At 39.6% G+C, this 20,827-nt stretch overlaps 1 protein-coding gene and 1 long non-coding RNA gene across 3 annotated transcripts in view; one reads left to right on the top strand and one right to left on the bottom strand.

Moving 5' to 3' along the window:
- The window catches only part of TRPM1 (transient receptor potential cation channel subfamily M member 1), a 52,351-nt gene extending 37,048 nt beyond the window's left edge, over window positions 1–15,303 (top strand). Inside the window, exons 20-25 of one of the 2 annotated variants that reach the window (XM_026113440.2) lie at window positions 1,787–2,038; window positions 2,713–2,887; window positions 8,181–8,325; window positions 10,480–10,679; window positions 11,862–11,994; window positions 13,849–15,303. In XM_026113440.2, the coding sequence (XP_025969225.2) occupies window positions 1,787–2,038; window positions 2,713–2,887; window positions 8,181–8,325; window positions 10,480–10,679; window positions 11,862–11,994; window positions 13,849–15,121 (2,178 nt within the window). In that variant the 3' untranslated portion in view covers window positions 15,122–15,303. Of the gene's footprint in view, window positions 1–1,786; window positions 2,039–2,712; window positions 2,906–8,180; window positions 8,326–10,479; window positions 10,680–11,861; window positions 11,995–13,848 lie in introns of both variants that reach the window. The other variant, XM_026113439.2, reaches the window with a different exon arrangement.
- On the bottom strand, window positions 431–19,109 carry LOC135329364 (uncharacterized). The gene is made up of 3 exons (XR_010390792.1): window positions 19,043–19,109; window positions 3,664–3,769; window positions 431–1,305 (listed from the first exon to the last, which is right to left on the bottom strand). It is a non-coding gene; the product is annotated as an uncharacterized LOC135329364 (long non-coding RNA).
- Window positions 19,110–20,827: the final 1,718 nt, after the last annotated feature.

Genomic DNA, 20,827 nt, shown 5'->3' with positions numbered 1-20,827 from the left:
GTCAAAATCATAGACGCAAGTTGCTTACGATCAAAGGGTGTTAACAGATTTCCCGTAAACAAGTTTTCCAGCAGGGACTGCGAGAATGGCACTAGCAAGCCCCAAGTAGTCACCGCTTTGCGCACCTCCTTAATTCAGTCCCAGTGGGACGGCGTCCACTCCTTTCCGCCTTGCTGCCTTGCCTGAACTGGAAAGGCTAAGGGTACGCTTTCTCCCTTCGCCACAGCTTCCTTTTGTAAGTTTTGCTACCTATCTCTGCGGTCGAAAGCATGCAACGGCGGCGCAGTAGGCGGTACCGCCATTTCTGGCTCCCTGCCCACATGTTCCATAATAGCTGGTAGGGGGCATCAGGCAGCAACGCGGGGTCACTCGTCCTCGGTAGCACAGTCTTTTAAATCCTTTTCTCCCATTGCTTCCCCGGCCTCCTGCGCACCCTCCTTCGCTTCTGACTCGCATAAGGCTGATTTTGCCTCCCCTGCGACCCTTTTCTCTGCTTTTATGGCTTTTAGCATCTCTAGTACTAGACGCCAAGTGGTCATTATAACTGATGCTGTACAATCTCCCTTTGAAGCAGCATCCCAGATGAATTCTCCTGCATGTTCCCAAGTTCCTGGCAGGAAGGCTGTGGTTGAATCAGCTGGGACGCCGTTTACTCTTAGCCATTTTAACAAAAGCTTCAACTTATGTTCATCATACTTAATACCCCACCTTTGCAATAATTTAGGCAATAATTTCATTATAGCCTCTTCTTCGGCTGACATCTGTGCTCCCATTTTTAAACTTATCCAGCCGCTCACCTGATCTCGTGGAAAGGTGATTGCCCGGGCATGTGCTCAATCAGTCCTGCTGATGAGACGATCGTTCAGCTGGATGCTCTCCCGGGCGCTGCCCTCAGCGCTTCTTCGACCCTATCACGTTGGGGTCACCATTTGCGGAGAGTTATGACACGGACTCCTGAGGCGGGTAAATCAGAAGACCCTTTATTGAGGTTCTGCTCGTACACTTATACTCGTATAGATTCTTTACGCATAGCTTTCTCACTTGCGATTCGCTAATGATCGTTGTCCATGCGCCTAGCTCTAGCCTATAATTGGGTGAAGCTACAGGAACACGTGGCACATGGGCTGGATTAGTAGGATGCTGACTTTGTTTTTTCTCTGCTTCTTACTTCCTCATCTTTGCCTTGCGCAGACATCCTTCTTCCTCCTTCTTCCTCGTTCAAGGTCCTTCAAGGACTTTCCATCGAACTGCCTGTTAGCTCCTCCACACCATTGCTCACTTGCGATGCAGCATCCTTGATGAGAACTGCAGGCAGTTTGGGGGAATTAGCCAGGAGCAGTGTATATAACCTATCTCTTGGTACTTTTATATGGGGAAGATAGCATAAAAACTTGCACCATATTTGCATGCTACAGTTTGGTTTTCACTTGGCCTCTTTCCTCTCTGATTCACAATTCCCTTCTGGGTACACATCTCATACTAACTTTATTTGGAGGTAAATGCAGATACCAAAATTAGTAAGCCAGATCTTCTGATTTAAATGTTAATGATTAAATCCTACAACAGAAAAATAGCATACTTAAGCCAAACAGAACCAGGGATGAAAAGAAAGTGTTGCCTGTTGGTAACTAAAACCATTGCTGCATAAGACCAATTTTGCTGCCTGTGGCAGGGTGTCCCAGATGCCTGTAGAGTATGACAAGATTGGTCTTGTCTCATGACTGTTATTTCAAAAATGTAACTTGGAGTTTTTCCTAATGATTTTCTTGTTCATTCTTTATTTCAGATTCTGATGTCAGAGCCTGGCAAGCTGAGCCAAAAAGTGAAAGTTTGGCTACAGGAATACTGGAATATTACTGACCTGGTGGCTATTTTAATATTTGTGATAGGAGCAGTTCTTCGCCTACAGAAGCAGCCATACATGAGTTATGGAAGAGTGATATACTGTATAGATATTATTTTCTGGTACATTAGAGTACTAGATATCTTTGGTGTGAACAAGTATCTGGGACCTTACGTCATGATGATTGGAAAGATGGTTAGTGCTCAAGTTGTTGTAAATTATGTTTATCAGAGGTACATAGGAAACTAAATTCCATTCCAATTTTTAAAAACAGTCTTTAAGTTTTTTTCCATCTGAGTAGGACTCTGAATAAAGGCTGTGAAATTCATAGGACTTATGAATTTCGCACACACAGATGCAATACTCTTGCTAACAGCTGCTTGATTCAGGAGCAAAACTCTTTCTGAGACACGATAGCTGGTTCACCTTGTCTACCTTCTGCCTCCCAGAGTCATAGCAATAACAGACTGCCAGGACTCAGGGATCATCCACAAAACCTTCAGTTGTGTGGAGGAGGTGATATAGCAATGCTTGTGTCAGTTCTTTGCAACCAGGGAAGAATCATGTGCTGAAAGCACAGCATAGTGCACTTAATGCAGAAGAGAATCTGGATAGCAAAGTTTTAGCATTTTACATCTTTTAAAATTTAAAATCTAGTATTTCTCAAGAAGACTGATTCTCCTCCATTTTTATATATGTTCAATTCATGACCAGTAGTTAAAGCCAAAGAATAATACCAGGAAAATTACTGGGGGGGAGAGGTTGTTCTCTTGATACTTTCTCGTTCACTTTAATGTATGCTTGCAAATAGACATGCTGATGCTACTGTACTAGCTGGTGATGACAAGAACCTCTCTCTGTATGTGCAGATGATTGACATGCTCTACTTTGTGGTAATCATGCTTGTGGTTCTGATGAGTTTCGGAGTAGCTCGCCAAGCTATTCTGCACCCAGATGAGAAGCCTTCTTGGAGACTAGCTCGCAACATCTTCTATATGCCCTACTGGATGATCTATGGAGAGGTGTTCGCAGACCAGATAGACCGTAAGAGTAGAATTCATAGTAAGAGTCTGTTTCCTGTTTCTGAGGCAGATGATCAGATCTAAATTAATGTTTGTCTTTAATCTGGAGATAGTGTTTTGTCTTTATGGTTATTTTTATTGTTATTTTGAGAGTTTTCTTTTGACAGGCTCTAGACACTAACAACTTTCTGTTTCCCACTTGCACGTCCTGTCTGCCAGTATACGTTCAAATTCAGCTAACTGCGAGTGATATAGTCTAGAATACTCTCCTATCTGAGACTATAACAGTATTGCCTATAAAATGTTCAGTGTATTCACAGGACTCAACAGAGATCATTCTGAAACTTTCTTTTGGACAAATGTTTTACTAATAGCCAGTCCCAACAGAAGATAAAAATAAATCTCTTTTACAGAAGATGAAAATATACATATTCTTTCATCACCAACTCCCCGCAGAAGAAGTGAGCTAATATATTTTTACTCCTGTTGATACATCTGCCTACTTTCCAGAAATGTTGGAGTTCCATGCATCATTTAGGTTCTTATTTCCCACATCTATGGAAAATCAAAACAAAAAAGGAAAACTCTGCTTGATTAGTTTTGGGACTATAAATAAGATTTCTTACACAAAAGATGCACAGTATAAAAAAATAACAATCAGTGTTGCAGAGGAGGTGGACACTCTCGTGTTACTGGTAGTTTTGTGTTAATATTTGAAATCCGTGCACACAGTCAAACATGCAACTGGTCTCCTTTTGTGTCACAGTTTGCATTTTATCTGAACCAATATAAACTTACTTCAGCTTTTTGAATGTGTTATTTCAGCTAGCTGCATATTTTGGAAAGCAGTAAAGTGAAGGCAGAAGGAACTGTAACATCCAAGTTCAGTGAAATGTAGCGCTTCCTATTAGGAAAGAAGAAAATGTCATTAGTCTGTTCCTGAAACTACACTGTTGCAATGATCCTGTCATCTTTTTTTTCCTTATGAATGCTTGTCTCATAATGTAACTTACAATATGTTATATTACTTTTGACAAATATTAGGGCAGGTGAGTCACTTACCTGATATTGTAGCTTTGGTTGCCCAGGTGAGCCAGGCTAAGCTTAGGGTCTCTCAAGTGGTTTAATTTTCACATGAGGAGGAAATGGCTGAAACAGGATATTCCTCATCTGTGTGTCTCACAGTGCAATGTGAATCTTACTTGAACAAGGAATGTTTGTCATTGTATATACACCAATTTGTCTATCAAACAAAGCTCACACCTTGCCAACAATATTGATCTCTTCAGTGTAAGCGGTATTCCAGACTTCTCTCAAATTTTCAGTCATTTCTCAAGTATATACAATTCACTCCTATGAACTGGAAGCCTTTCCTCAGCAATGTGAAAGATTTTTGGCAACCCGTAGACTTTCCAAAAAGTTAGAGAGGGCTTTTCCAGTTACACCAGTCCAGTTCAGCTGCTTGCTCCACTAACCCGTCCCAAGTCAGAAGCTTTGCTCTGTCACTAGCTTAAGTATAAGCTAATGTCTTAACATCATAAGCATAAAACATCTGCGCAAGGAGTTCTGCTGTTATAAATAGACAGCTTTACAGTTATTCCATAAATGTCTTGTGTTTACAAGCCCACAGACTGATTTCTAAGAATCTTTCTGCTTTCAATAACAAGTTTTCATTCTGATCTTTCCATGCTTCTCTATAAACACACCGCAAAAACAATCTCAGGAGTCAGCGGGGAGTGATAACCATGGGCAAGCTCTATGACAAATGCTTGTGGGTAGTTTTGCCAAGGCCCATGAGTGTAAACAATTTATGGAAAAAGTATTATATCTAATTACCCATCTGAATGAAACTAGTGGGATTTTTGCCATTGGCTTCACTGAAGACAGGATTGCACTTAAAGATAAAAGACCACAGATCACAGAACTGCTGAGGCTGGAAAGCGTCTCTGGAGATCATCTAGTCCAACCCTGCCCTGCTCAAAGCAGGGTAAATTAGAGCAGGTTGTTCGGGACCTGTCCAGCCAGATATGGCTCCAAGGATGGAGGCTCCACAACCTCTCTGGATGACCTGTTCCAGTGTTTTGACTATCCTCATAGTAGAAGTTCTCTTTCTTCTGTTTAAATGGAATTTCCTGTATTTCAATTTGTGCCCATTCCCTCTTGTCCTTTCACTGGATACCACTGAAAAGAGTTTGGCTCCATCTTCTTCACATGCTCCCTTCAGATATTTATACGCATGAATAAGATCCCCATGCCCTGAGCCTTCTCATCTCCAGGCTAAACAGTCCCAGCTCTCTCAGCCTCTCCTCATGCATCACGTGCTCCAGTCCCTTCATCATCTTCATGGCCCTTTGCTGGTCTTGCTTCAGTAAATCTCTTGTACTGGGCTCCCCAGTACTGGACACAGCACTCCAGATGTGGCCTCACCAGGGTTAAGCAGAGGGGAAGGGTCACCTCCCTTGGCCTGCTGGCAACACTCTTGCAATGCAGCCCAGCATGCTCTTCATTCTAGTTCACTCTAATTTAGAAGATGCCTTAGAAGATGCTTTAGAAGATGCTTTAGAAGATGGGCAAGAAATTAGTGGCATCTAATGTCCAACCAGCAACACATTATTAAACAATAGAGAATTAAAGAGGCTGAGTTTCTCTCAATAGTGTGGCTTTTCTTACAGCCACCATTTAGAGACTGGCAAGCAAGTATTCCTACTGCTAGTCAAATGGCCTTTGATGATATTATAAACTATAACAACATCAATATCACAGTTGTTAATGGAAACGTAGCTATTTAGTGGAGACAGCTGGCAGACTCAATTCCAGGCTGGTTCTTTTTTTTTTTTTTTTTTCTAAAATAAAGAGGATATGTGTTCTTTAATAGCTGGAAGAATTGTGATGATCGTGTGTGATAACTTTGAATTGTTTTGTGTTTGTGGTGACCATCAGTTTTGTTTACTTGCCTGAAATACCTTGTACATTTAAATGATCATCTGCCAGGAGCATTTTGTGATTTATTTTTAATTTCATGAATTTGCTGCCATATGTAACATTTGGGTAAGACAACATGAAAAGAAAATTACAGAATGTAGTGCAGTTCAAACAAAGACTGTTTCTAAGCATATGTCTCTGCTGTTTTGACATTTGAGTTGCTTATCTTTTCTTGGCAAAACTGGATTTCTGTATTTCAATCATCTGTTTTCTTTTTTCCATATTATTCTATTGTTTTCTTTCCTTCTTTCCCTGCCTCCTTTTTTTTTTCTTTCCTTTGGAATGCTGTTCAGTCTATGCCATGGAAATCAATCGTAAGTCTCTGTGGGGAGCTGATAATCTCGTTTAGCTGAATATGTTCATTAATCTTTTTCTTCACTAGATACTGACATTTTAATTATAGGGCTCATCCAATATTCAGGTGTGACTCTTGTTTTTCTAATAGAATAGTTTCATTTGAAGAGAAATGGAGAAAATAGTTTGTTTTAATACAGATTGCAGAGCAGAAGTTTCAGTCAGGCTTATGTACCTTGCCACTAAAATGATCTGGTTTTTAAGTTATGCTGCATGAGTGTCATGATAAGAATAATTTCCTTTGATTACCTAGATATTATGTTAGTGTTTCTTTAGCAGTATTTTCATTGATCCATGTGAATAATAATATGATTCACTTGACTTTCTGGTTATACTTTCCTTATGATAAACAGGAAAAACGTAGGCCTGGTGTTTGAAAAACAAGTAAAATATGCTGCTATTAATCATTGCCTAAATATCCATTTCAGTCCAGCCTATATAAGATTAACATGCTTTGAAATAATTTAAACCCTTTTGCAGGTGAGGTTGAGGAGATTTTTGAGAAACTAATTTAAAAAAAAAGTTTTTATCAATCCACATAAATTAAATCTATAATAAACTCATTGCCAGATTTAGTATTTATTAAGGGATTTCAGGTGAAGCAACTGTTGTTGATATACATTTTTACCTGATACTAAATGGTTCCAAAATTTAGCCTTGTATTTGAAATCAGTTATGTTGGCACTGCACTTAAAGCAAAACAAACTTGTTGCATTTACCTATATCCAAGACAACTCTTACCCAAGACAACCCGTGTATTTTCAGGATTAGTTTAGGAAATTATTTGATATCGGTTCAATCAATATTTTCAATTTTTGTCTCATTCTCACCAGTCTATTTTGGTATGATTGTATCTTTTTTCACTGTGTACTTTTATCTTTTTGTTTAATATTTTATCTAAAATTTAGAATTATTCTGAAAAATAAGGGAAACAGAAATCTGTGTAAAAAGAAGACGAGAATTTTTTTTTTCCATTCAGGAACAAATTAAGTATGTTGAAAAGAACTCACAACTTTTAGCAAGAAAAAAAAAAACAGGCTTATTGAAATACTTTTTTCTTTTTTTCCAGAAGGAAAGTGTAAACATCAACCACTTCTGTATACCTAGCCGTACTTGCGTATCCAAGCAAGCTTTGCCGAGTACTGAACCCATAGGCTGGCAGGGAGCAGCAAGAGCAAGGCTGCTCCCACAGGGAAGGGGAGCCAAGGGCACCCTCGCGCAGACAGTGCCCTCCCCGGTGGGCGCGGGCCCACAGGGCCTGAAGGCAGCAGGCAGAGCAGAGTCCATTGGACACCTCCAGGCAAGGCAAGCTGTGGTCCCGGGTCCAGCCAGGAGCAAAAGGAGACTGGGCCCAAGCCAGGAGAAGCGCCCAGCCAGAGATGAGCTGCCTGTAGTAGAAGTCCATCCGGGAGGCAGGGCCAGAAGCAGGGCTCAGCCTGGCCCCGCTGTGACATAGCTCAGGCAGGGACAGGCACAGGCAGAGGGTGTGGGTGGAAACACCAGGTGACCATGGTGTGGGCCATTACGGCCTATTAGCGCACTGATTTTATGCTCAGTCAAACACCAAGAGCAATCTGGGACCACTGTGTTAATCCTTTTATATCTTTGGCAAGGTATGCACACAAGTTTGGTTTGAGATTTTTTTAAAATTCCATTATTAATATCATCACGTGCACATGAAGATCTTCTTCTAGCCTATTAGCATGAGGAAAAGAAAATCCATATGAATTTGAGGAGGAAGTCACACTGTACAGTAGACTTGGAGCTGCTTCTTTGTTCACCATCATGGGAAAATATTTTTGCATTGTCTAGTTAGAAGCAGTATTTGGACTAGAAATTATATGTAGTTGCTACTGGAAATAAGCTGACAAAATTTGTCCAGTTTGGCAAAATTTGTGTGTGTCATCATTAAATAAATGTGAGTGGTGTTCTTAATGTGGGGCAACTTGTGAAAAGTACCTTTTCTATTTTCTTCTCAGCTCCTTGTGGTGACAATCTTTATGATGAGGATGGTAAACGTCTGCCTCCATGCATACCAGGGGCCTGGCTCACTCCTGCTATTATGGCCTGTTACCTCTTGGTAGCAAACATCCTGTTGGTAAACCTGCTGATTGCTGTCTTCAAGTACGTAAATGGTCATGCACGATCTTTACTTTCTTCCTGAGAGCCCATCAGCTGATTTTGCAGGGGTTTGCATTCACATTCTGAATCTAATTATTCTGTGAACATGACCGTCAAGTATTTGGAATAGTTTATACGCTGGGAAAGAATGGAAGAAAGTTTGCTGCAAATTTAAAAGTAATTGCAGTGATACATACAAGAGAATCTGGCTAGCTTTGATTGCCATTTAATTGATAATGACAAGCTGCAAGGTTGTTCTGAAAACAGGAAAACTGAATACATGAAACTGCTACCTTCATGATGGAAGCCTATGTAACTACTAACAAACATTATTCAAAGGACAGTAGCACGGATCTGCAGAATGAAAATCTGCACATCAAAAGCATGAAGCTTTTCCACTATCACTACATCCTCTGCCCTTTCCCCTTTGCTTTGCTTTGCTTTTAATTTAGAAAAAGAAATTAGGGCCCTGCAGGGTTCTTATAGCTCCCAGAGAAAGAGCTTATGTTGCCTTGAGCCAAGAGAATGGATAGCTACCAAGATCCATGGCTAGGTGTATGGCTGGCCCAAGCAATGTGCACTGTGCAGATTCTTAATATTATTCCATAGATCCATATTTAGAATTCCCCAGAGTAAAACTAAATGTGTTTTCGGCCCACAGTTGTACCTTCTGCCCACAGTTATCCTGCATGCTTTTCCTATTATGACTTAGCAGTAAAAACATACAAATATCTACTTGCCAGTAAGACTTCCCCAGCACACCACCTGAGAAAACCACCAGGGAGCAGGTGATTGCATTTTGTCCATAAACATGCGGTGTTGGAGGGCTTCCTGACATAAGTAACTGGCATCACAACCAGAAAAATGCTTAGTTAATCTTGTGCCCAGAAATCTATGGCTCACAAAGCCTGTCTTTCATTTGATGTATGTAGCTTAAAAGGTCATGAATTTCAAAGTGTTCAAATGCTAGTCACATAACTAGGGGGAAGGAGAAGAACCTTACAATAGTAGCTATTATTGGCTGAAGAGACCAAGGAATCAGCAGTTTGGGAAGTAGGTCATGCTGTTAACGCCTGCCATCCCAGCATGTTTGCAAGAGGCTGGGATCTAGTTGGGGAATTTCTACTATTCCTGGAGACACAGAATGAAGTCAGATTGTCTTGTTATCAGTGGCAAATAAACTATTCATAGCCAAAAGAAACCAAAAAGCATGTGTACTCAGCATTCTCTGGTTTTGAGGATATGTTTTAACTGGTTTTGTAAATATAAGTATTTTAAAGCACAGCAAGTTAGAAAAAAGAAGTGGGTAGAAAGTATGAAAAAGGAAGTGCCAATATCACCAAGGACACTTTAAAATATTTTGAAAAGCTTTATCTGAGACAGAGAACATTAAGATTTGCTTTCTCTTAGTTGATATTCTATAACCTGGATTATTGTTATCTCTGAATTGAATACTGTCCACTTTCTATTCCTTCATATCCACTGAACTGCAAAATAAAATCTCTTCATACCACACCTTATTTTGGTGTAGAAATGATAAACTCATGGCTTCCAAGAACGGCTTCCTTTATAGGAATGTGTACTGTGTTCTCAAGTCAGAAGTCTGAATGAATAAAGTTTGAATTTAGGACATTTTGTGAAAGCTTGAAGTCTTCTATGTAGGTCAAGCTGATTAGCATATTAAAGGAAAACTATGTGAAGCTTCTAGCTTTAGTATACAAAATACTTCTTATGGATTTAATATTTTGTGTAATATCAAATCCTGGCATGTTTTAGTAGAAATATTTACTTTATAACCAAACCTTCAAAAAATAATTACGTGATTCATAAATCGTGTAAATTTCTTTACACTACTGACTGCTAACGGACTTTATACAATAGAAGCAAATAGTCTAAGAGAACTGTTGCAAGTGGTGTATAAGGGATGCAGAGCACTACCTTCTGCTTTGGTATTCTTGAAAGGAGTAGTAAAATCATGAGTTCAGGGTAATCATTAGTTCCGTTAGAGCCCTCAAGTTCAGCAGCATCAACAAAGGGCTGACCTGAGAATGTTGTGTGACCTCATGTTGTTATTTAGCTTCCTTTTTTATTGTGTACTCGCTCTGTGACAGCTGAACTTAGGGGCCTAATAGAAACTGTACCTACGTTCCCTTTCAGCAATACCTTCTTTGAGGTAAAATCAATATCCAACCAGGTCTGGAAGTTCCAGCGGTACCAGCTGATCATGACCTTCCATGACAGACCTGTCCTTCCCCCGCCAATGATCATCTTCAGCCATCTCTACATAATCATCAAGCGGGTCTGTTCTCGCTGCAAGAAGCATGAAGGAGACCAGGATGAGCGTGACAGGGGACTGAGTATGTGAGGAATCTTCTCTAAATTGAGCTCTTTGCACCATATTACCACAAAGCAGCTGCTTTTCCAATGCTGAACTATTCCTTTTGTTCTCTTTGACAGTCCAGTATTTGTGGAAGACAATATGGGACAATATTTCTATCAAACTAACAGCTATTGAGCTCCTTGGGCTCTTTAGAATATGGGATGCTGTACTGCTAATGAATGCTTTCTTTAACAGACTTTCTTAAATAGATTTCCCTACTGAAGTGGCATCAACTTAATCCAGATTTACCAAATTCTACTGAAATCCACGCAGTGGGAAAGGCAAATAGGAAATTGAGAAGAAGGGATCACAGTTTCAAATGTCATCTGTAGTGGCAACTCTGTGATTGTGAGCAATCTATGACTAGGAGTATCCCCGCGTTTATTTCTCCATGTAATAGACTTACCTCATTTCACAGGGGTACTGCAAGGATTCTTCTGCTAACATACACTATAATTGCTTATTATTATTTTCATTATGTGCCTCATTGAAATAACCAGATGCTCACAATTATCCCTTTACTTCTACATTTCACAGGAAACTTATTTTGTAAGTAATTGTATTTTTGCACAATGTGCTTCTGGTTAAAAAGAAAAAGTAAATGTAACACTCCCTACAAATACAATGAGACAAATCCTCATAAAAGGTGAAGCATTCCCAAGAGCTTATATTTCCCTCAGATTTTTTTTTAACATGATTGTAAATTTTCGAAGCTCTTATCCAAAGAATGTTTGGGAAACAATCTGCTATATTAGATTATTGGTTGCCTATAACCAACATCCTGTTAAGAACAGTATTTGAATTAAGGAACAATCAGGCTGGCAGAGATTGGCCTATGCTTTATCCTTTAAGGTCTATTACCTATACATATGGTTCTGGTCAACTTGTTCTATGTGTAGCACCCTACTATCAAAATGTGCAAGGAACATAGAGCAAATACAATCCCCAGTGGGTGGTCATGAAATCAGAGGCATTACATTGCCCTCAGGACTGCAGTCATCTTTGGCTAAGTGCTGATTCCCTATTTACAAAATAGTTTGTTCATTTAGTATTATAGAATCTGCAGTCCACATGTCCAAAATAATCTGCTAAATTGGCTTTAAATTGACTGACAAGTTCAGGAAAGGAAAATTCATATTTTTTCTTCTGTTTTACAAAGAATTATTTCTGAATGATGAAGAGCTAAAAAAACTGTATGAGTTTGAAGAGCAGTGTGTAGAAGAATACTTCCAGGAAAAAGAGGATGAGCAGCAATCATCTAATGATGAACGCATCAGAGTTACGTCTGAAAGGTACCCATTGAAAAAAAAACCACTTATCTACATTGTGACTGGAACAATACATTGTTTTTTCTGTCCTCATTAAAACCAAAGTTGAGTTCAAGTACAAAAGATTTGTGATCGTGAAGACCATCACCACCATTTCAGAAGCTGATCTGTAATTCTGGTTAGGTATCTGTGCAAGTGCATCTCTCACAAGAACAAGCTTTTTGTTGTTGCTGCTGATATGTTACTAAGGCTGCTGGTTTCTGGTTTGAGTGGCTTTGCCACAAACACATTTTTGTTCACAGTAAATTTTTTCCCTCTCAGCTATTTGAAGCTCACAGATAGGCTTTTTACCTGTTTGAGCAAATTACTAGTTGTTGAGCTTCCAACAGCCATCTGACCGTAATAAAAATAGTGGAGCTAAATGACAGAAGCCCTGAGCATTACTCACTTGTACCTATGATTTGCACTAGAGTCCAGCACCAGGCACTTCTGAATTTGCATCTCTACTACAGATCGTCTTGAAAGCTTTGGATAAGTCATTTAGCTTTTCTGTATGAACTTCCCCATCTAAAAGACAGGGAATATTCACATGTAAATTATTAAGCTAGTCTGAGGATTGAGTAATGTTTGCATATTGCTGTGTAAGCACACTGTGAGAGTTGCAGCAGCACTTTCTCCTAGATCACTTAACAGGACCTTTCCCAAAGGCTCCACCCATTCTGGTGGTAGCTCTCACTCAAAGGATGGGGTCTTTTATCACTTCCTTTAAATGATGAAAAAAATCTCCCCATACTGAAAATGATACACAATTTAAATACTCTCTTGCTTAAATTCACCTCACAATATTTTAATAGTGAACCACTCCAAATATAGCTCTCTTCCTTTTAACATTTGTCATGAAGTAGCTCTATCAGTCATAAAATTTCCTTCCAGTACATAAAAATCTTTCTATTGAAGGGAGGCACTGAACATCTTGCAGTATTATACGTGAAGTCTGAGAATAGAGAAGTAAATGAAATCTTCTGTCTGTTTGTGAGTCATTTCTATTGATCTGTTTATCCATGGCAATTTGTCAAAATCCTAGGTATTGTGGCAGTGAATAAAGCAGGACTGGTAAGCCTCACTGATTCACTATGGTCCATGGCCACAAAGCAGATTTGCGTATTTCTCATGGCTTCTTGCTCCAGATGCTTCATCATCTTTTGTGTGTGAGAGCAAAAGAATGTTAGTTTAATTTCCACAGTTGATTTACTAGTGTATGATCTCTAGTTGCATCCTGGTGCCTGGCTTTTACGTGCATTCTTCTAGTACTATCACTTCCATTTTGATATAAGTGATAAAAGAAAATAGAAAGAAATATTTTTAATTGAACTGTCTTCAGCTCTGATACGTAATTGAAAGGTATTTCAAGAGCTAAAGGAATTCCATAAACAGCCAGCATATATTCTCTCATACAGCAACAAAACCTGTTTTACAAGCTGCCTTGATGCTATTTTAAGTTGTCCTGTGAACGTGTCATTAGACAGTATTCTTCATATTAATTGATGCTTCACAGTAAAAGATGACAGCTGAATGTGAAGTGGTTGGCACACTTGGAGAGAAATATAATAATAGGTTTTCCCTAAGGGCTGCAACTCTTGTACATTCCTGGGCACATAAATATGGGCAAAGTTCAAATAGCCCTCTACTATGGTGTAAGGAAAGCATAGATAAAAAATGCACATGCTTTTTATGATATGCATAGGAAAAACTAATGAGGCATAATGATACATAGAACAGAATTTTGCCTTAAGAAGAAATCAGTAGCTGGGGGCACATAACGGGTTACTGCACCATTCCACAGTTTCTGTTCAATGCTTGCTGTTTTATATCCAACAGAGTTGAAAATATGTCTATGAGGCTCGAAGAAGTGAATGAAAGGGAACATTTTATGAAAGCTTCTCTTCAGACAGTTGACCTTCGACTCTCTCAATTGGAAGAGCTATCTGGTCGGATGGTTAATGCTCTTGAGAAGCTGGCGGGTATTGACAAATCTGAGCTGACATATACACGTTCACGGGCTTCCTCTGAGTGTGATGCTGCGTATCTCCTAAGACAAAGCAGTGTCAACAGCTCTGATGGCTACAGCATGTACAGATACCATGTCAGCGGTGATGAGTTAACATATGATGACTGTATTACTCCTATGTCACCAGCCATTGGATTGTGTAAAAAAGCCCATTCTGTTGGTACAAAAGAAGATGGAATAGATCCAAAGATGCTGGTTCCAGAACCTCAGACCAGTCTCTACTATACATCCAGTGCTAATGCAGTCACCATAGCAGATTACAATAAATCTACATTAGAAATTGCACAGAATGTTTCCAGACCCTGTTCTGGTTCAGGCAGCTTTGGAGATGAAAAGCTGGGGATGTTCAAGAGTGATGAAATGGTTCCTCGAAGGATAAACCAGATGGATGTTGTTATGAACAGACAGTCAGTACCAAGATCAGAGTATCAGAACACTCAGTTAAAATTAGAACGCACCAAGTTAGAAGCAACCATTTCATATCCCTTGGACAAATCTAAAGCAATGCGCTATTATCCTCCTGAAACTTTCAGTGCTTGTCAAACCACTATGATGAAGTCAAGGAGCTTTATATTTGCACAGGGCGGGAAGCTGGTTGGAGGAGTTAACAACTGGACCACTGAGTATAGTGCCATCGTGGATCAGGTGTGCCCTCCTGCAGCTGAACAGTGGGCCACGGAGTGGAAATATGAAGTCGAGCAGCAACTTTCTCAGGAACGTCCTCCAGAATACCCTGGTTTTATCTCTGAAGCAGAAAGGCAAGCAGAGCAGAAGCAGTTACAGATGGACACAGATGATGACAGTGATGTTGGTGAAGCAGGTATTAATGCCTCTAACACCTCTACGCCTGCCACTGTCAAGACTGAGAACTTACTATCAGTAAACCCAGACAGGACTTCTGGGTTCCCATCAGTACGGTCAAAGAGTTTGCACAGCCATTCTCGGAATGCCAAGTCTGTAAAGGACAAATTAAATAGACCAGGACATGCCAGCAGTGTATCTAACTTAGTGGTAGCATGTGGCAGTGCAACAGAAGAACAGAAAGCTGGGCAAGAAAATCCATCCACCGAAACGGAATGTTAAAGTGGCTTTTGGCCCTTGTTTTATCAGCAGCTGGGAAAGCAGTGTGGCTAATTGACAAATTATTGAATGGATCATTAATGAATTTCTACAAAAGAACTATGCATGCATTTGTTTCTTCTCATTTTAGACTTATAGATATAAATGTTCTGTTCTTAAATAAATGCTTGCTGGATCAGGTGAAAGAGAGTTGTACTCTCAGGGCCGGATATAAAAGCAGGCACAGTCCTCAGATATCAAGGGCACAGATCTTTCTTGGTCCCATTTCCAGTTCCCTCGTAAGCCTGTTTACTGGCAGACTCTTTATAAAAGGTGATGAAAGGAGGACAATGTTATCATGTAATAATTTAGAAAATGTTTTTTCTTCTTTTTTATCAGGTGACTTCCAAAAGTGAACAATTTTTTAACCAGCCCTAGTTTTTATCCATACATATGCAGCTGGTTTCTTTGTGGCCATTGTGTTTTTCAGATCAAAACAAAATTGTTGGATGCAAAGAAAAATTATGCAGTCCCCTCTTTCATTTCTGATTTCATGCATGCTTCTTAGTCTCTTTTCTTTCAGAAATGCACAACATAGCACTTTCATCAAATAAAATAGATCCAAGTGGAAAAATACAGTTGTGTTTGGAGGAACCTGACCTGGAAAGCCATGGATAGACATATTCTTGACCTGTCCTTGAACTTTAGTGATATAATCATGCTTTCGGAATCATACCTATCCCCACCCCAAAGCATGCTGACAGTCTTAATCTGTTGAAAGATAGTGATCACAGTTTCAAAATAATTAGGGAGATTTTAAGTAATAATATGAATCCAAGATCTGCATTAGTGATTGTATAATCACAGATTACAATGGAAGCCATATAGCAAAAGAGGCTGGCTTTGTTCAAATACCTGCAAGGGAAAAAAACAGGAAAAGTGCTTCTGATCATATGAGATCAAGATGTAGCCAAACTGTGTTTTGAACAAATCTATTGTGACAAATTCATCTTCTCTTTGCAAATTCATTGTGATGACACATTAGGAACAGGAGTTCCTCAGAGTCAGGCTAAACAAAAAAATAAATAAATTCTCCAGATGAAAATAGAAATTCCATATTTTCTTCAGCCCTTTCCAAAAACAAATCTCCTAGGGAAAAAAAAATCTCTACAGAGTAAGTATTTTCTGTCCATCAAGGAGAGAAATTCAATCAAGATAGGAAATTCACATCTAGAGTTACAGTTTCCCAGTAGACTTGTCTCAACAGTAGCACTGTAAATACTAGGTTTTGATAGCTTTCTTCAGAAGAATATGATTTTGTTTCCTTAATTCTTCTCTATTACCTTTCAGGAATTTTGTTTTCCCAAATATTCAGCATCTCTCTCTGCAGGGGAAGCATACCATTGAACAGACAGGAAAGAAAATTAGTTAAAGCCATGTTAGTTGTTCACAGAATACTGTAACAGTCAGGATTTATTCATATACTATTCTGAAAATAATACGCAATTTCTTTTTTTTCCACCATCAGCTCCACAGTGTGGAGGTCTCAGTATGCCCACTGATAATGCTGCCTTTACAGCATTTTGAAACAGGGTTTGATGGAAGACATGTTGATGGCATTTTTTTTTTATCATTTGTATTATATTTTCATACTTTATCCATAACTATACTCGAAAGCACTGTTACCATACTGCATAATCATAGTAGCTGCATAGACATTTTTGAAAGTTCAGTCTCCATTTACTATAGGTCTTTGCCAGCCTGTCTTATTAGCAGGTTTGCTGGCTTTGCTGTTGTCAGAACAATGTTGACATTTTGCTTTTCATGAGGGCTTCTTTTTTATTCAACTTTAGGGAACTTGACATTTTGTAAAAACAGAATGACATTTGTGATTGTTTCATTTCCGTGTTTACTTCTGTGTTACCATTCTATGCAACTACATAGCTATTTTGTATGCGTGGTTAAAATATGCTCCAATTTGCCAATGCCTTTTTATTGTTTGCCTGTACAGTCACCAGAAACGGATTCATCAGCAAACACAAAGGGATGCAAAGCTTTTCAGCACTTTGCTAAACAAGCAGTGTGCATTGTGGAACGCAATACAGTGTGTTGCATGCCTCTCGTTACATTGTCTTTACAACATGTGCGTTAAATCATGCTTTGTTTGTCCAGTGATTCTTTAGCATTTACTTTACTGAGTTATCACATGCATTAGGATAGCATGGTGTTCTCAAACAAAAACATTTTTACCATTGTATTTGTTTACTTTCTTTGTGTAAAATATTTATAAAGGAACCACATGAAAAAAGATGTGAAATGAATTCAGTATAACAAATTTGGCACTGTAAGGATATCAAAACCACTTCACTTATCTGTATCTTCTTATGCATTGCATAGGCTGGACATTTTCTAAGACAAGTTTCTTTTTTAACATTTGCCAGTAATTTTTCATGAAGTTCTCTATACAGTGATGAGTTTATAAGGCCTGGATGTTTACTGTGCTCTTAAATAGCATGAACTGAAATGGTAGCTCCTATGCCATTAAATTTGAAGCAGCTACACTGACTTTAGCAGAGTTATTTCAGATATATGGCCATTTTAATGAGATTTAAATATGGCTTTGTATGTGCATACAAGACTGATACTAGATTTGGTGCACATTAAACAGAAAAATGATCAAAGAAGTTTTTGCATGGCTGCCTTTATGCTTTCTTGAGTACTGAGTAAAAAGATGCAAGCACAGTACGTGCATTTCTGAAGAGGCATGTTTAATATTGACTCATAAGAAGATGTGTCCCTCCTACTAATAAGTAATGTGGTGACGCTACAGCAGTGCCATAGTGGATCCCACTTACTGCTTTTTATTATATACTTGACCTATACTGAACCAGATCAAGCCTAAAGGGTATGTACTCTAAGGCTTTGTCTACACAGGGACATTACACTGAAGTAATTTAAGTTAATTTACCTTATAGTATCTTGCGATAGACAGGCATTTCCCCCTCCCTCAAGGCAAAAATTTTAACTAATTGTAATATTCGTGCAGGCAGGTTCTGAACTATACCAGCTGATACCTCCAATTATCGTCCCATTTTACATTACATTACATCTGTGGAACTAGCCTGACTTTGCTTTTGCAAGCCCTCTGTTACTTCAGGGTCATCCTGCATTTTAGACACTGGATTTAGATACCTGAGAACCAAGAAAGTCCCTTTTCTGTATTATTTAGCAATGAATTCAAATAGCCATTGAATCCTTCTAGCTTCTGGTCTCTCTGTGCTTCTGATATCTCCACGCTGTCTCCTTTCTGGTTCTGGGCTTGACTGTCATCTTTGGCGAGATGTATGTCCATCCTTTTAAATAACAATTAAAGAACACAAGTATCTGCAAGGCCTTGGCAGAAAACAGGAAGGTGAGGAAGGGGCATGACCCGTGATATCAACAGGATGGTTTCACCTGATCTGCAAGATCCATGGAGTTGTGCAGCGTAGTGGGTGCCCCCACCACATTCCGGACAGCTGACCTACTAGCACAGATCCAGTTTGCTGCTGAGCGCTGGCCATTGAGGAGGCAAGCTTAGATAGTGACAGCAGCACTTGGACTGGGGTCCCATCTGGTCACACCACTGCCAGCACATCACTTCTGCACTGCTGCCCTGTTCCACTGGTCACTTCTAGTTGAACTAGTGCTACACTCAAAAGCTTATTACAAGCAAAAAGGAGGCACACCATATATGTAAAGCCAGTAATCTATTATTAGAATAACTGAAAGCTTAACAGCCTAATATAAGAATTAGTCTAGATCTAATTATTACAAAGAGAAGGAAGAAAGAGAACAGGACACTATTACTACTACACAAAAAATCTCAATAATGCTACCAATAAGAGTAAATTTGATATGCACACTTCCTACTGTCTAACCCTTTTTCTCTGATGTTATCCTTACCCTTCTGCTGCCCCTCTAGGTCCAAAGGTCAATGGCTTCAGGCTGTGATAGCGAGAGAAATATTGCAGGTCGTCAGCATCCCAGGTCCTTCACCTTGAAGATTGCCATGGTGATGGTTTCTTCCTTCTTAGTCTATTCCTCACTTATGGTGGTAGCACACTTTACACCTTCTTCTTTCTTCACTGGTCTGCAAGTCCACATTACATCTGAATTTCCTAGTCATTTAAAAAACTGCTGTTACAGCTAAACAAGATAAGGCAGAGCCTGAGGCAGGTCGACAAGTTCAGACAAAGCAAGCCTGACAAGCCTCAGTCCTGCAGGCCTTGCAAAGTCAGCACAAAGCCTGGGGCCTGTTACTAGCAATGACAAAAGCTGTATTTACTGGGCTATGAGGCTGCATTAGCCCAGGAGTTGTTACCTTCTCACTACAGCCATTGCAGACATGCTTTACTGCATGCAGTGGTCAGCTGAGCTGATTATTTTGGCCTAATCAGGGATTTTGATACCCTAGTTGGATCCAACAGCAGATAGAAAGACAAAACGTGTGTAAGGCCCTGGGTGGTACGGCCATTTAATGCCCAGTTCCTCTGGTGCGAGGGTCCAGAGGGTTGGGGGCAGCCCAGGATGAGTGCACAGGTTGGCTTGCAGGCTGGCAAACCGCAAGCCATAGGAGGAAATGGGCAAGAACTGCAGAGCCCTTCAAACCACAGGTGTCTCATGCAGCTTTGACCCTTACCACCAGCAGCAGAACATAAGAGGGCAAAGTGATGCTCTATGGTTGATGTTCTCTATTTTTACAATGGATATAAGGTATGTCTCAAGGTAGGCTTTAAATAAATTATTGTTCACCTTTTACTTGGTGTCAAAGTCAATGGAAAAGCAATTACGTAATTTCATCTCCCTGTTCCTCTTTCTTCTCTAGAACATCGAGACGCAATGAAGCTGCAGTGCCTCACCCTATATGGCTCTAGATGCAGGCAGCTCCCTCCGCCTGCACTGACTGTCGGCCCACTGGGCTTGGCAGACCATGCCCATGGAGAGATGAATGGATCTAGTTTAGGAGCACTGGTCGTCTCAGTGTTGCTATCCCAATGTCTATGCAAGATAGCCCAAGGCAAGGTGGAACATTGTGCCTGTGTATAGCTCCAAATAATTCTAGGCAAGTCATACCTAATGACTTCTGCATAATGATTATTAAGGAAATAAAAAATAGCAAATTTCAACATCATTAAATCCCTGCACTGAGCATATCCCCCTGCTGTAAAGATGTGCCTTGAAAAGATTTTTTCTTCAAGATACTTAAAGAGAAACTAAAATCTTTGAATAGTTTTTATATATCTTGTACATCTTAGGCAAGAGTATCAAAGTTACTGTTTTATGTAAATAACCAGATTTTACGTATTCTTCTGCTGGATCTTCGTCAAGGACACCCAGCGAAGAGATTTTTTTTTTTTTCAGCTGCTTAATAAATTTAAATTAATGCATAATATTTTTCTTCCAGAACAGGTAATGGAGACCTGTAGGGCTCACTTCCTTGCCAGTCCCCAGCAAGTGTTCCACACTTCTGAGTGCAGACTTCGGCAGCTTGGGTGCACAAACTGTTCAGTGCACAAGCAGGGAGATGGCCAGGTGAAGTAATAAACTGTAATACTTTCAGTGAAAAGTATAATAACTTTTCATCAGCGAATCCGTGGCTTTGCTGAATTGCCACATACTTGCTGTAGCTCTGAGCACATAGCTCAACTGTGAAATCAGACAACATGTATGTCTTTGTGTTGTGGAATT

Source organism: Dromaius novaehollandiae, chromosome 10, assembly GCF_036370855.1.
Source record: "Dromaius novaehollandiae isolate bDroNov1 chromosome 10, bDroNov1.hap1, whole genome shotgun sequence".
Lineage (NCBI taxonomy): Eukaryota > Metazoa > Chordata > Aves > Casuariiformes > Dromaiidae > Dromaius > Dromaius novaehollandiae.
The sequence above is the reverse complement of the archived record's forward strand: the minus strand, read 5'-3'. Positions and strand labels throughout refer to the sequence as shown.